The 15,275-nt window shown below is 42.9% G+C and overlaps 2 protein-coding genes across 16 annotated transcripts in view; both read left to right on the forward strand.

Annotated features, from left to right (window-relative positions):
• LOC119030469 lies at nucleotides 1-12,445 on the forward strand. Of its 11 annotated transcripts, XR_005078280.1 has the most exons (4): nucleotides 1-1,160; nucleotides 3,183-11,053; nucleotides 11,550-11,641; nucleotides 11,829-12,445. XR_005078280.1 is itself a non-coding variant. In XM_037118077.1 (3 exons), the coding sequence occupies exon 3, from the start codon at nucleotides 3,949-3,951 to the stop codon at nucleotides 9,787-9,789; it is 5,841 nt and encodes a 1,946-aa protein (XP_036973972.1). In that variant the 5' UTR covers nucleotides 1-1,160; nucleotides 2,588-2,709; nucleotides 3,183-3,948; the 3' UTR covers nucleotides 9,790-12,445. The 11 variants fall into 11 exon arrangements, 5 of the variants coding, with proteins under 5 accessions (XP_036973972.1, XP_036973971.1, XP_036973973.1 ...); XR_005078277.1 differs by having other exon boundaries at nucleotides 3,183-11,641; XR_005078279.1 differs by having other exon boundaries at nucleotides 11,550-12,445.
• Nucleotides 11,792-15,275, forward strand: part of LOC119030483 (interferon-induced GTP-binding protein Mx-like) — a 21,123-nt gene continuing 17,639 nt past the window's right edge. For 3 of the 5 annotated variants that reach the window (XR_005078288.1, XM_037118113.1, XM_037118116.1), the window contains exons 1-2: nucleotides 11,792-11,931; nucleotides 12,494-12,663. Coding sequence is in view for 4 of the 5 variants with exons in the window: in XM_037118113.1 (XP_036974008.1) it covers nucleotides 11,887-11,931; nucleotides 12,494-12,663 (215 nt within the window). In the remaining variant the exon portion in view is untranslated. Of the gene's footprint in view, nucleotides 12,034-12,486; nucleotides 12,664-15,275 lie in introns of all 5 variants that reach the window. The other 2 variants (XM_037118114.1, XM_037118115.1) reach the window with 2 other exon arrangements.

The raw sequence follows: 15,275 nt of genomic DNA on the forward strand, positions 1-15,275 counted from the left end.
AGTGCCATTCTGAAATGACAAAAAACAAAAACACACAGAGACATAAGTGGTTTTTAAGTGTCAAAAGTCTTGTCAAAGGCCTTATGGGTGGGTCTGACTGTCTGTCTGTTGCTAGACAGCACGGTTCCCTGAAGATGGATCACCAAAGGCATTTAAACAAAAAAAAACCTACACTCTAGAGAGTTGTCAATACAGGGCCTAGACTTGCAAGATCCATCAAGTCTATTCCATTGTTACATATTGGTTATTTGGGAATTTTGTTCACAGTAACTAAAAAGTAATTAGTAGTGAGTAATTAATTACTCTATATTTACAGTACATTGTTATGTAATATATGACATTAAAATCAAGGTAAGTAGTAATATGTAATACACTGCATTTCAAAAATAATGTTAATGTTGAAGACATTATGAGATGGTAAGTGAGATGTTTTTATTTTGAGGGTGTCTTTTGTATTTCTGATAGTATATAGAGAGTATCTGGGTTGTACACAGTCAAAAAAAAATTGTCTCCAAAAAGTCATTGTATTAACTTGGCAGAGAAGCAGCGATAACAAAGAACAAACTGAAGGTAATAACATTGAGAAATTAAATAGACAACTGAATCAGGACAACAAAATGTAATTTCAAGGTTTAATCTGAGAAGTGATAGAGGATTTTTTTTTTTTTTTTTTTTTTTTAATATATGTTATTTGTATTTTTTTTCAGCTGCCAACACATATAACTGCACATTTACTTTATCAAGCACTTGGACAGTTAAAGTTCAATTTAATAAATCGAACTTTATATTGGTATCTCTACCAAATTGTTTTTTTTTTTTCACCTAAAATAAAATACATATGTATTTTGCAGTAAAATTCACATACCGTAAAATACCAAATAATAGCTGGGCGTTTATTTGTTTGTTTCAACCACAACAGATTAGGTGTTTATTTGGGACAGGCATTTAACTGAGACCCTGGTTAACTGAAACTCGGCTATCATTTGGTAATATACGGTAGGGTCATAATTTGGTGTGACACCGGAACCAACGCTTTTGTTTCCTGTTTGCACCCGGTTGTTTTACGACTTCCCGGTGTCTTCTTGCAGCGTGAAGTTCATCGTTGTTGCAGTCGAGCTCTCTGCAAAATGGACTTTGGTCCGATAAAAGGACTTTTACAGGTAAGTTTTGCAAGATGCATTGTAAGAAGGTGTTTCGATGGCCTGTTGCTGTGTTTATTACCCCGAAAAAATTCAGTGTCTGTATTTTGCAACGATTTTGTTGAGGCTTTGTAATGCGAGTTGCGCGAACGTGAAGCAAGGCGTTAGCCCAGATAAAGAAAGCTAATTTAGTCGGTAACTGTTAGTCTGCTTGATTAACTGTTGTGATGGACCGTGCGTACATTTAAACAAAATTATGTGGTTCGCCCCGAAGTTGTGCTTGAGTTGTTTTTGTACATATTTCAATGTTTCCTGTTTGCGCCTCTTTTCAAGCGCCATATAGACAACAGAGAGTGCTTCAGGCATTGTGAATAGAAAAGTCCGTAACGCCAGCGATTGTCGTAGTATGATATATATCCCGCCCACAGCCGCCAAGATCCGATTGTCTGGTTCGTTGAACCGGGAAACCTATCAGCCAATCGCGTAGTTGCATTGATGGGTCCGTTGGTCTCAGCCCGGGGTTGTTGCTATGGCTGCCTGCTGTCAAGACTTGAGTTAAAGGTCTTTGGTAATATTGCCATATAGCTTTTTGGCTATAATAACCCATGTTACTAATGGTATAAGGTTGAAAGGTCATCGTCCACAGGATTCATTCAACGTTAATAATAAAGGTTAATTGTGAAAGCCAACTGAGAAAACCTTGTAGTTTAGCCTGCTAACATAGGCTGCTAACGACACCTCAGCCTATGTATAGCGTTAACCTCTTATTAACTGACTGCCGGTAATGGCAAATTTAGAACAACATTTAGTTGTAGTTCAGGTAAAATAAATGTATGTTAGGTTTGCTTAGAATGAAGGAGTGTTGGCTGAATGCTGCTAGGCCACTTCACCAAAGAAAGCTCAGTTCACCAAAGAAAGTAAAGAAAGCTCAGTGTTCATAAATGAGTGAATGGCTCAAGCTAGCTATCTTTGGCTAAATGACTTACCGGTCGGTTGGAGTTTTTACGTCTGTCAATCTGGAATACGAAGGAAGACAAGCAATAATTGTCAGCAAATACGTTCCAGTAAAACATAATTATTTACATGAGAACATATGATATTTACAGACATTTACTTGGTTTTTAGGTATATACTCACGAGAGCAGTAGCAAATGTAAAAGCTTCCTTCGGTCGGTTGATGACAGTGACGGTGTGATAACAGTCGGCACGGGCTTTAAATTTTACCGCCACTGCAATCAGGGTTGCCAGATATCGCGACAGAAACAAGCAATTGGGCCTATGAAAACAAGCCTAAAACAAGCAACTCCTCTGTTTCTGGTAGAAAAAATAAAGAGAGATTATTAGACTTTGAACACACACATAAATATCACCCTGAATCCTGAAATGGATTGTATTGTATAATTGTATCTATTATTGTTTTCATATGATATGATCCTTTTTTGTTTTAGTTCCAGGAATTCAAAACGATATGCCATGTAATACAATAGGAAGAGGAACTCTCAAACATGGACAAAAACCCACAACACGACTACCAATATGATAATAAGCGGACTTGGCAACTGTGGCTGCAGTGAGCACCTGATGGACTCTGTGTGTGTGTGTGTGTGTGTGTGTGTGTGTGTGTGTGTGTGTGTGTGTGTGTGTGTGGTACACATGGCTTACTCAGAGTAACATTTTGTTTGTGAGATACTTTCAATGACTAAGATCTGTATATTAGTATTGTTCTTGTTCACTTAAAGTATTGTTTCAATACTTTTTCACTTATCTGTTGTTTAAGGTGTTTTACTAATGTGATGAAGTCTGATGAACATGGTTCAAGTAAAGCTCAGGGCTGACTGGATGATGATCAAGAGCTGCTTAAATAGATGGATAAAAAAGTATGAGCAAGCCCCACAATGTATATACTTAACAGTGTTTTTGGGTGCATTTGATATTTTATTTCCTTATGGTGTCCCTTTTATCCAGGCAAGAAATATCATGTCAATTACTTGTTCTCTTTGGGAAAATGCTGACATCAAGCCATATGTATATGTCTTTCAACAGAAGCCAAAACACGTCATCAACATGCAGAGATTCTCGGGGCTCGGTGAGGAGGAGGATGAGAACATTCAACAGGAGTATCGAGTGCATGTTCTATGGCAGCTACTGCTAGAGATGGAAATTGTTATGGAACTGTGTACATTTTTACTTGCAGTTGCATTTTACGACCAGTAGACGGCGCAGTAGTTTCATTCATGTGTTTTTTGCGTGCATGGGTTTTACAGGAAGTGATATAGGCGAACCGGAGGTTGTTGTTTTTTTTACCGGCTCCGTAGCAAGAGATTCCTCCGTCCTCACGTTTGTTTTACCCCTTTGTAGTGGCAATATGAGTAAGTAAACATTATTTTCCATTAGTAGATCGCAAACGCTTCTGTAGTTTATCATAATTTGTTAATTAACGAGCGAGATGTGATCGCGAACTCTGCACGTAGATCTGTGTGTGTTAGATCCGCTACCTCCGTTAGCAGGCTACATGTAAACTTGTATTATTTACCTTGTGGTAATTGAACCTTTTGTGTATTTGTTTCAGTTTCACAATTTCTGGCAATAAATGCGATCCTGTCACAACTCCAGCCTGTTCCTTGGATAAAATGTCAGAAAGAGTTTAGCTGGCTGTGAATCTCAGTCCAGGACACTAGTCAACGCTGGGTGAAGCAGTACAGTGAAATCATAGCACTCGGCGAGGGACGTCGACAAACTGTTGGACACTGACTAGAGAGCCAGTCACAGACACATACTCACCTTCACCAGCCCTTCCCAGCCAAGCATAATGGAGACATCGGAGGCTCAAGGTCAAGATTGTGAGGAGACCAAATCACTCTCCGCTCACTCCTTAAAGTCCTCAAAGTCAGAAAGGCTGACTGTTAGATCATCAGCAAGAGCTTCAAGCAGGTCAACGACATCGAGCAGAGCAAGTATGGCAGCAGCAAAGGCTCAAGCGGAAGCACAGGCTGCTAAAGCCAGGCTAGCCTACGCTGAGAAAGAAATGAACATAAAGGTGGAAAAAGCTCGCTTAGAAGCAAGCCTTGGTGTACTTGAGCTACAGAAAGAGGCTGATGCTGCCATGGCCAAAGCAGAGGTGATGGAGCTTGCTGCTGCTCAGCTCGACGCTGCAGAGCGAAGTGGTGAGTTTGACTTCTTGCCTACCCAGGCAACACCAGAGCAGAAAGTGACTGATTACATAAATAAACACAATCACACTGAACTTCCTCGAAGTCAGAAAGACACCTTTATGCAGCATTGTGACACCACCTGTCAGCAGAAACAAGCGAAACATTTGCCGACATTCACACCTTTTCAACAAGAACCAAATCGCCACCAATTCTCACCACCAGATGGCAGCAAACCAACACTACAAAGAGATGTAGTTCAACAAAGTCCTCCCTACAATGTGTTACAGCCACAGTATAGGTTCACTACGAACCACACAGCTTCTGACAACGCAACCAGTGACCTCGCAAGGTTCTTAGCAAAGAGTCAGCTTGTGAGTGGAGGACTGACTAAGTTTGATGACCAACCAGAGACTTATCTGAGCTGGAAGACCACGTTTCAGAGTACCATTGCAGATCTTGGACTAACTGACACTGAAGAAATAAATCTGCTCATCAAGTGGCTGGGCCCTGAGTCCTCTGAACATGCTAAAAGGATGAAAGCAGTCAATATACGTCACCCATCTGCTGGTTTAAATATGATCTGGACAAGACTTGAAGAATGCTATGGCTCATCAGAAGCAATAGAAAGAGCCCTGTTTTCCAGGATAGAAAACTTTCCAAAGCTCTCCAGCAAAGAACCTTGCAAGCTTCGTGAGCTCTCCGACCTGCTCTGTGAACTGGAGGCTGCAAAGCTAGATGGATACTTACCTGGTTTAAGTTACTTCGACACAGCCAGGGGAGTGAGTCCAATTGTGGAGAAGCTACCCTTTCACCTGCAGGAAAAGTGGACAGCGGTTGGGTCAAGGTTTAAAGAAGACTATAAAGTTGCCTTCCCACCTTTCTCTTTCTTTTCTGAGTTTGTGAGGAAAGAGGCTAGAGCAAGGAATGACCCAAGCTTCACCACAGCTCATCCCTCCTCTGTCAGCTTCAAGAAAGAGAGGCTTCCAGGTAATTACAACACAAGGCCATCAGTCACAGTGCACAAGACAGACGTGTCAACAGATGTACACACACACACAGCGGTTAAACATGCAAATGAAGATATAAGCAAGCAATGTCCTATACATCACGCACCGCACCCACTGAAAAGATGCAGAGGTTTCCGAACAATGCTATTGGAAGACAGAAAGAAATTCATCAAAGACAATAACATCTGCTATCGTTGCCTTGCATCCACCAGTCATCAGGCAAAAGATTGTAATGTCACTATTAAGTGTGTGGAGTGTGACAGTGAGAGGCACCTGGCAGCTCTCCACCCTGGCCCACCAGTGCAGACACCAAAGCCCCTCTCTTCCTCTAAAGAGCATGGCGGGGAGAGTCTGAGCTCATCAAACCTAGATGTTACCGCCACCTGCACAGAGGTATGTGGAAATGGGATCACAGGGAAATCCTGCTCCAAGATTTGCCTGGTACACGTCTTCCCAGAAGGTCAACGACATAACATCAAGAGGATGTATGCAATCATAGACGATCAAAGTAATCTGTCCCTTGCAAAGACTGAGTTTTTTGATATGTTTAACATCCAGGGCACAGTAGAACCATACACCCTCAAGACTTGTGCTGGCACAACAGAAACATCAGGCAGAAGAGCATGTGGTTATACAGTGGAGTCAGCAGACGGGAAATTGAACTTTCCTCTCCCTGTGCTCATTGAATGCAATGCTATCCCTAATAATAGAGAAGAAATACCTACCCCTGAAGCCGCACGTCACCACCATCATCTGAGGTCAATCGCTGCTGAGATACCGCCCCTCGACCCAGATGTTGACATCCTCCTGCTCATTGGACGGAACCTTCTGAGAGCTCACAAGGTGAGAAAACAGTTGAACGGCAGACACAATGACCCATATGCACAGAAGCTTGACCTGGGCTGGGTTATCATCGGCGATGTGTGCCTCGGCAGCGCTCATAAGCCAACTGAAGTGAGTGCTCTAAAAACACATGTGTTAAACAATGGACGCCCCAGCTTTCTCACCCCCTGTGACAACCGCTTCAGTGTGAAGGAGAATTTCAGCCTGATGGGTCACACAAAAGCAACTCCTCAACAGCCGCAACCACCAAACCCACACTCCAAGCCCACTGCAGAGAATTTAGGAGAGACTGTCTTTTGCCGCACTGTTACTGACAACCAGCTCGCACCTTCTGTCGAAGACACACTCTTTTTAAAGAAGATGGAAGGAGTCTTCAAAGACAAAACTAACAGCTGGGTTGCACCATTGCCATTTAGGAGCCCCAGGCGTCTGCTCCCAGATAACAGGCCCTATGCCTACAAGCGGCTTATGTCTCTTCGTCGCACACTTGACAAGAAGGAAGACATGAGAGCCCACTTCGTCGAGTTCATGCAGAAAATGATAGATAACAAACATGCAGAGCTTGCACCACCTTGTGATAAGGATAAAGAGAGATGGTATCTTCCCACTTTTGGCGTCTACCACCCGCAGAAGCCCGGGAAGATTCGAGTAGTGTTTGACTCGAGTGCACAGTTTGATGGAGTGTCTCTCAATGACGTGCTGCTTAAGGGGCCTGACTTGAACAACACCCTGTTGGGTGTGCTCCTCCGGTTTCGAAAGGAACCGGTTGCCATAACAGCCGACATAGAACACATGTTTTACTGTTTTGTTGTTTGTGAAGAGCACAGAGATTTCCTTCGTTTTCTCTGGTATGAAGACAATGATCTCAGCAAGGACGTGGTAGATTACCGCATGAGAGTACATGTGTTTGGAAATAGTCCCTCTCCAGCTGTGGCAATCTTCGGGCTGAGAATGGCAGCAAAGGAGGCAGAAGAGGTCTACGGCAGTGACGCACGACACTTCATAGAACAAGACTTTTACGTCGATGATGCCCTGAAATCCTTTCCAACTGATGCTGAGGCTGTCGATGTCCTGCAGAGAGCGCAAAAGATGCTCGCTCTCTCTAATCTGCGTCTCCACAAAATCGCCTCCAACAGAGTGGAGGTGATGAATGCCTTTTCTCCTGAAGACAGAGCCAAGGAAATCAAAGATCTGGACCTCTCCACAGATGAGCTTCCTGTCCAGCGCAGCTTGGGAGTGAGTTGGAATATCATGTCTGATACATTCACTTTCCATGTTCCTCAGAGCCAGAAGCCCTTCACTCGCCGTGGGGTGCTTTCAGTTGTAAACAGCTTGTTCGATCCTCTAGGCTTCCTTGCCCCTGTAACTATCAAAGGACGACTTTTACTCAGACAGCTCTCCAACAGTGACCTTGAGTGGGATAGCCCCCTTCCCCCCGACATGTATGATGGCTGGAGAAGCTGGCAAGAGTCGCTGCAGGATCTCCAGGCAGTGCATATCCCTCGCACATATGTCTCCTTCTCCATTTCACAAGCTAAGTGTATTGAGCTTTGTATGTTTTCAGATGCTTCAGTCAGAGCTATAGCCGCAGCAGCCTATCTGAAAGTCACACATGGAGATGGACACACTGAAGTTGGCTTCATCATGGGTAAGGCCAAGTTGGCTCCAGTACCAGAGCTCACCATCCCCAGACTGGAGCTCTGCGCCGCGGTGCTCGCTGTGGAGTTGTCTGAGCTCCTCACAGAAGAAATTGACATGAAAATAGACAAAACTACATTCTACACAGACAGTAAAGTGGTGCTAGGATACATAAACGACCAGCACAGAAGATTTCATGTATATGTAAACAATCGTGTACAGAGAATCAAGCAATCCTCCCTACCAGATCAGTGGAGATATGTCTCAACAGAGCACAACCCAGCAGATCATGGCTCTAGGTCTGTAGCTGCAGGGAAGCTTGCCAGCACCACGTGGTTATGTGGTCCTGCGTTTCTTTTGCAGCCTGAGAGCACAACACCTGAGAAAGGCCCATTTGAGCTTGTTAGCCCAGAGTCAGATGTTGAAATTCACTCTAAAGTGACAGTGCTCACCACCACAGTCTCTACAAAGCATTTGGGCTCAGCGCGCTTTGAGCGCTTCTCTAAGTGGACGTCCCTGATCAAAGCAGTAGCTCACCTTCGTCACATCTCTCACAGCTTCATCAAATCCAGAGAAGAAACCAGTTGTGCAGGATGGCACCTCTGCAAGACAAGTCTCACAGATGAAGCTTTAAGTCAAGCAGAACACACAGTGATAAGATGTGTCCAGCATGAAGTGTATTCAGAAGAAATCAAATGCATCATGGCAAAACGAGGTCTGTCCTCCAACAGTTCTCTTCACAAGCTTCATCCAGTCATTGATGAAAATGGCCTACTGCGGGTAGGAGGACGCCTTGCAGAGTCAAGCGTGTCAAGTCGTGAAGCCAACCCTCTTCTGATCCCAGGCAAGCATCACATCACTACACTGCTGATCCGCCATCATCATGGGGCTGTAAAGCATCAAGGAAGGCACTTTACTGAGGGAGCGGTGAGAGCAAGTGGCCTGTGGATAGTAGGAGCCAAGAGGTGTATTGGCAGCATTATCCATAGATGTGTGACCTGCAGGAAACTACGCGGCAGAGAGGAGCAGCAAATCATGGCAGATTTGCCAGCCGAACGTTTACAGACTGACCCCCCGTTTTCTTATGTTGGCCTTGATGTATTTGGACCATGGGAGGTCATTGCACGCCGCACTAAAGGAGGACAAGCCAACAGTAAGAGATGGGCGGTTCTGTTTACATGCATGTCCACTCGAGCTGTTCACATCGAAGTGATTGAAACTATGAGCTCTTCCAGCTTCATCAATGCACTTCGCAGATTCTTCGCGATCAGAGGTACAGCTAAGCAGTTGAGGTCAGACTGTGGCACCAACTTTGTTGGTGCAGCCAGGGAGCTGAAGCTGGAGCCTCTAAAGCCTGGTGAGATGAGTGTAGACAGCTACCTCCTCAATCAAAGATGTTCATGGATGTTCAACCCGCCCCACTCATCCCACATGGGTGGCACGTGGGAGCGGATGATAGGAATTACACGACGCATCCTGGATTCAATGCTCTTACAAGTGAGCCACTCCAAGCTGACTCATGAGGTTCTGATAACCCTGATGGCTGAAGTTACAGCTATTATTAATGCAAGACCTTTAGTGCCTGTCTCCACTGACCCAGAAGCTCCTCTGATCTTAACCCCCTCAACTCTACTCACCCAGAAGTTTGGTGTCCTCTCACCTCCGCCTGGAGACTTCACCAAAGCTGACATGTTCAAATATCAGTGGAAAAGGGTTCAAGTTCTTGCTGACACTTTCTGGGCTCGGTGGCAGAAAGAATACCTCAACATGCTCCAGAGTCGTCAAAAATGGCAGCTCATCAGGCCAAACATGAGGGAAGGAGACATTGTTCTTCTAAAGGACAAGCAACTGAAAAGAAATGAATGGCCAACAGGAGTCATAGTAAAAGCTCTTCCAAGTAAAGATGGACTTGTCAGGAAAGTGGAGGTCAAGGTTACCCACAACAAGTCTAAAAAGACTTTCCTCAGACCCATTTCAGAGTGTATTCTTCTCTTATCTCCAGGAGATTAGATTGTGTAAATTTGTTATTGTGGCATTTTTAAAATAATGCCAGGCGGGGAGTGTTATGGAACTGTGTACATTTTTACTTGCAGTTGCATTTTACGACCAGTAGACGGCGCAGTAGTTTCATTCATGTGTTTTTTGCGTGCATGGGTTTTACAGGAAGTGATATAGGCGAACCGGAGGTTGTTGTTTTTTTTACCGGCTCCGTAGCAAGAGATTCCTCCGTCCTCACGTTTGTTTTACCCCTTTGTAGTGGCAATATGAGTAAGTAAACATTATTTTCCATTAGTAGATTGCAAACGCTTCTGTAGTTTATCATAATTTGTTAATTAACGAGCGAGATGTGATCGCGAACTCTGCACGTAGATCTGTGTGTGTTAGATCCGCTACCTCCGTTAGCAGGCTACATGTAAACTTGTATTATTTACCTTGTGGTAATTGAACCTTTTGTGTATTTGTTTCAGTTTCACAATTTCTGGCAATAAATGCGATCCTGTCACAACTCCAGCCTGTTCCTTGGATAAAATGTCAGAAAGAGTTTAGCTGGCTGTGAATCTCAGTCCAGGACACTAGTCAACGCTGGGTGAAGCAGTACAGAAATTGATAAAAATTTAACGATTCTGATTCCTTATATTTCAGTTCTCATTGGGTGAGTGAATAAGTACAAATTAGTTTGTTTGTATTAAGTTGCTTTAATATCTCATCAGAAGACACAGCACAGAGTGTACAGAAATTATGTGTAGCAAACACAGAACAAACCTGTGCCATGAAACATTATCAAGAGTGCCTTGGGATTAGGAAATTGTCCCTTTTTACATTAATTGTTCCAGACAAAAAAATAAAAGTGTGGCTTTTTAAGCCTAACTGTCATTAAAATCTAAAAAGAGAGACTGAAAACCATTAAGGAAAACCTTGAGCCTTTTGGAATATTAACAGTGCTAATTTGCATTGAACTTGAAACAAAAGCCACCACTGCAATTGAAAGTCTTGATTCTGTGGGAAACACTGATATACATGTATGAATGTACACGTGTATATAGTATGTGTATATATAGATATGTGTGTGTGTGTATGTAAATATAACTTACTACTGTACTTACTACTTTTTATGACATTTATTTTATTTCCTTACAATGTCCTTTTATCCAGAATATCATCTCTATGTCTTTCAACAGAAGCCAAAACATGTCATCAACATGCAGAGATCCTTGGGACACAGGATGACAGTGGCATCCTACGCATGCTCATGCAAGACAATAATGTCTTCCAGGTCGGGAAAAAAATCTATAGTTAAATTCTTAGAGGGCAGCTGGGCCTCGACCTCTGTGAAAGTCATCTGTGATGTCAGTGTCAGTGGTTTTGAAGAACATTGCCCATCCTTCCACATTCATCTGGTACACAGATTCATCCTCTCTGAGTCTGTGGAATCATGTAACGTTAGTAATAGAAGTTTATTGTGAAAGCCAACTGAGAAAATCCTGTAGTATAGCCTGCTAACATATGCTGCTAATGACAACTCAGCACAACTTGTCACCTAGTTCACATAAATAAGATGTATATTATTGACACAGTTTTGCTGTGAATGAAGGAGTGTTGGCTGAATTGGCCCAGTTCACCAAAGAAAGCCCAGTGTTCATAAATCAAGATCGAGGTAGCTATTGTTAGCTAAATTACTTACCAGTCGATTTGAATAATGAAGTCTGGAAATGAAAAAGACAAAGGTCTCGCAGCAAAGTCCCTGACTTAAAGGCAGATATCATTATCAGTCAAGAGCGCCGCAATGCGGTCCAGGCACAGAGTCACCACACGCTGGAGGAAATGCAGAGCTGTGCCGGGCCTCATGACAGTGGAGGTGGAGGTAAGTTTTTATTTTTTCATGGATTCTAGTATTAAGATGGTTAAGTGGCAGTGAGGGCAAATAGCGCTAGGGCGTGTTCTCTCCATTTACTCCTGTGACAGAAGTTGCAGATTGTGATATCTACTGAAATAAAACTGAAAACGTGATTCAAAGTCCTCTTGTATCACCAATACTGACTCATTTCCAGCACAGAGGTTGCTGGCAGACGTCTGGCTGAGCAGAGCCCCCTGGTGATCCTCTACCAGATGGTGCAGGAGTTCACGGTCCAGCTGCAGAGGGAGACACTGCAGGTGATTCAGGACAAGGAGAAAGCCAAGTCTCTGCTCAAAGAGGAGTCTGGCATCAGAGCCAAGAGAATCAACCTTCAGAATCACCAAGAGGGCGTGAAGAAGGCACGAGTTCTGTTGACAGATTTCAGCATGAACTTATACAGCTTCAGCAAAACACAGCTGCAGTGCTAACCAGATTTGTATTAGGAGAGTGTGATGACTTATCATTATTTAGGCTTTCTCTTCGTATTGCTCATGTGTCATTAATGGTTCCAAACTTCGATTCCATGTGCCCAGTTCTCCCATTCAATGGTCTTATATTTTGAATGACAGGCAGCATACACGGTGGGGTATATCAGTTCTGGCTGAGCAGAGCCCCCTGGTGATTCTCTTAGTTTTTATTTTATCATGGATTCTAGTATTAATATGGTTAAATGGCAGTGAGGGCCAATAGCGCTGGGGCGTGTTCTCTCCATTTACTCCTGTGACAGAAGTTGCAGATTGTGATATCTACTGAAATAAAACTGAAAACGTGTTCAAAGTCCTCTTGTATCACCAATACTGACTCATTTCCAGCACACAGGTTGCTGGCAGACATCTAGCTGAGCAGAGCCCCCTGGTGATCCTCTACCAGATGGTGCAGGAGTTCACCGTCCAGCCGCAGAGGGAGACACTGCAGGTGATTCAGGACAAGGAGAAAGCCGAGTCCCTGCTCAAAGAGGAGTCTGGCATCAGAGCCAAGAGAATCAAACGGTACCTGATTTGTCTCTGGCGTTTGTGCCCTCATTTCTAACTTTTCAAAAAGAAAAACAACAACCCCGCGTTCAGCCATGTGTCTCCTTGCTCACCATATAGATATTTTTGCCCTAAAAGTTACGTTTTTTTTCTAAAATTGCAGGGGTTTGGGAGGAGTTTTCCCATTCATTCTTATGGGGACCTCCTCATCTCTGTGTCTGCTACTTCTCCAGCGTGTGTATCTCAAGAATGCATGTGTGGTGCCTGAGATCCACTGTGTGACATCATCTTTAGAGTGATGAGCAGCTGGAAAATCTAGAGAAAGAATTCTCTTCAGCTGGATTTGGATTCTACATCTTTTCCTTTACATAGAAGATGCAGCCATTTTAAACTCTCTCTGCCTTTAACTTTCCACCTTTTCAGACTTTTTTCACCTTTCTAAGCTCCTTCTGCCGCTTCCGCTTCATGTTCAGCTATGGAACTGTTCAACTATCAATATGTTCATATTTTAAAGCATTTTTGGCCTTTCACTTTACAACTTTTCCGGCTTTTCCACTTTTTCAACTTTTCGGCAGGACGTTCGGCAGATTTCCGAGAGCGTTTCAGCCTGCAGCATTCACACTGTATTTTCGTAGGAAATACACATTTTTTTAGTTATTCCTGATTCCGTACGTTTTTCGGCACCTTTCTCCTCCTACAAATTTTGTGCTATAGAAACCATTCAAGTATCAAAATGTGCAGCTTTTTAAGGACATTACTGCTTGTATTTTTCTTTTTTCTACCTTTTATACTTTTGGAAATATTCAGCTTTTTCTGCAAAAGTTTGCCCATTCATCCTTATGGGGATTTTTTCAAATTTCATTCTGCTATAACTTCAGCATACCATAAGCTTTAGAAATTCGGCTTTTTCTAAACAAAATTTAACACTGAAGTAAATGGGAAAATCTTCAAATCCTCTTCCAAAACTCATCAACTTTACACCTCTTCCTGTCCTTCACACTTTGAGCTAGAGACACCATTCCAGCTTTATAACATATACATATTTTGGCCATAACCATTACAGTTTTTTCAAAAACCACAGGTGTTTGTCAGGTGTTTTCCCATTCATCCTTATAGGGACATTTTCATCTTTGGCTCTGCTCCTTCTCCAGCATGGGTGCAACCATTTTAAGCTCTTTATTCCTTTGTCCTTTCACCTTTTCAACCCTTTCTCACTTTTTTAAACTCTTTCTACCGTCTTACTCTACTACTTTTTGGCCTTTTCAGTCTTTTTTCACATTTTTAAGCTCGTTCTGCCCTCTTAAGCTACAGCTTTTCAACCTTTTCAGATACTCATCTTCCTGCCTTTTCAACTCCTTCAAACATTCAACTTCATGTTCAGCTATGAAAATGTTTCACTTCTTAAAATCTTTCAGCCCTCTTCAACTTTCCTTTCTATTCATCTTCTTAAAATATTCATTTTTCTGCCATTTCAACTCCTTCAACCATTCCGCTTCCTGTTCAGCTATGGAACTGTTCAACTATCAATATGTTCAACTTTTTAACCTCTTTCGGCCTTTAACTTTGCAACTTTTCCGGCTTTTCGGCTTTTTCAACATTTCGCCTGGACGTTCAGCAGATTTCCGAGAGCGGTTCAGCCTTCAGCATTCACACTGTATTTTCGCAGGAAATACAATTTTTCTAGTTCACTGTTAGACTTACTGAAAGGAGGGAAAATACCACTGCCTTCAAGATCGTCGCATACGATGACGTCATACACGCGCGTTTCTGATTTAGAATACAAATCTTTATTAAAAAACAAACAAACAAATCTTTGTTTATGTCAATACACAAAGTCACACCGCGGTACAGACAGAAAAAAAACTCACACTAGCATACTGTCTGCTGCCATACTGCGCCAGTAAGAACATTTTTACAACATATTATTTTTTGGAGCCCACATTGTAGGATGCAGCCCATGTGGGACAGTAATATATTTTGATGTTTAAGTATTAATCACTTTAAATCAGTTCACATTCACATTCTATTTAATTTTGAAATGAACAGTTGAAACGATTTTGTCAAGCAAAGCTGACTGGCGTCGGCTCTATAGCAACGGTAGCTGAGGATTATGGGTAGTGTATTGCCTACAGTTATCCAACACTTGCAAACAACTCTTTCTTTCTCAGAATCGAAGGGAAAAACACGAAAATTGATGTCCAGGAAATCAACCCACTAATGTTGTGTAACTAACAAGGAAACAATGGTGTTTCTGCCTTTAGAAATGTTGCGGATATCATTGTGAAAATCACTGTTAACGTGAAAATGGACAGTACTTCCGTGTGTCAGGTCCTCAGTTAACCAATGGGACTGATGCCCTCAGCATCTTTAAGCGACGCGGTCGGGTTAATGAATTGACGTGAATGGAAGGCTGGAGCACTGGCTCTCAGAGTCAAATATCGACGCGGATGGAATTACATTAGAATCAATTGAAAGCCCGCTGCGTCGGATTATGAGGCTTAGGAAGACCTTGTGCGCCAGAAACTGACGCTGAAGGGCCCTGACCAAGCGTCGGTTTTTGACGAGCTGGGAGTGAGACTGTGTTGATTATGGAGGCACCTCTCAACTTTCTCCAGCAGAGGGCCCCCTTA

Source organism: Acanthopagrus latus, chromosome 12 (genome assembly GCF_904848185.1).
Source record: "Acanthopagrus latus isolate v.2019 chromosome 12, fAcaLat1.1, whole genome shotgun sequence".
Taxonomy (NCBI): Eukaryota; Metazoa; Chordata; class Actinopteri; order Spariformes; family Sparidae; genus Acanthopagrus; species Acanthopagrus latus.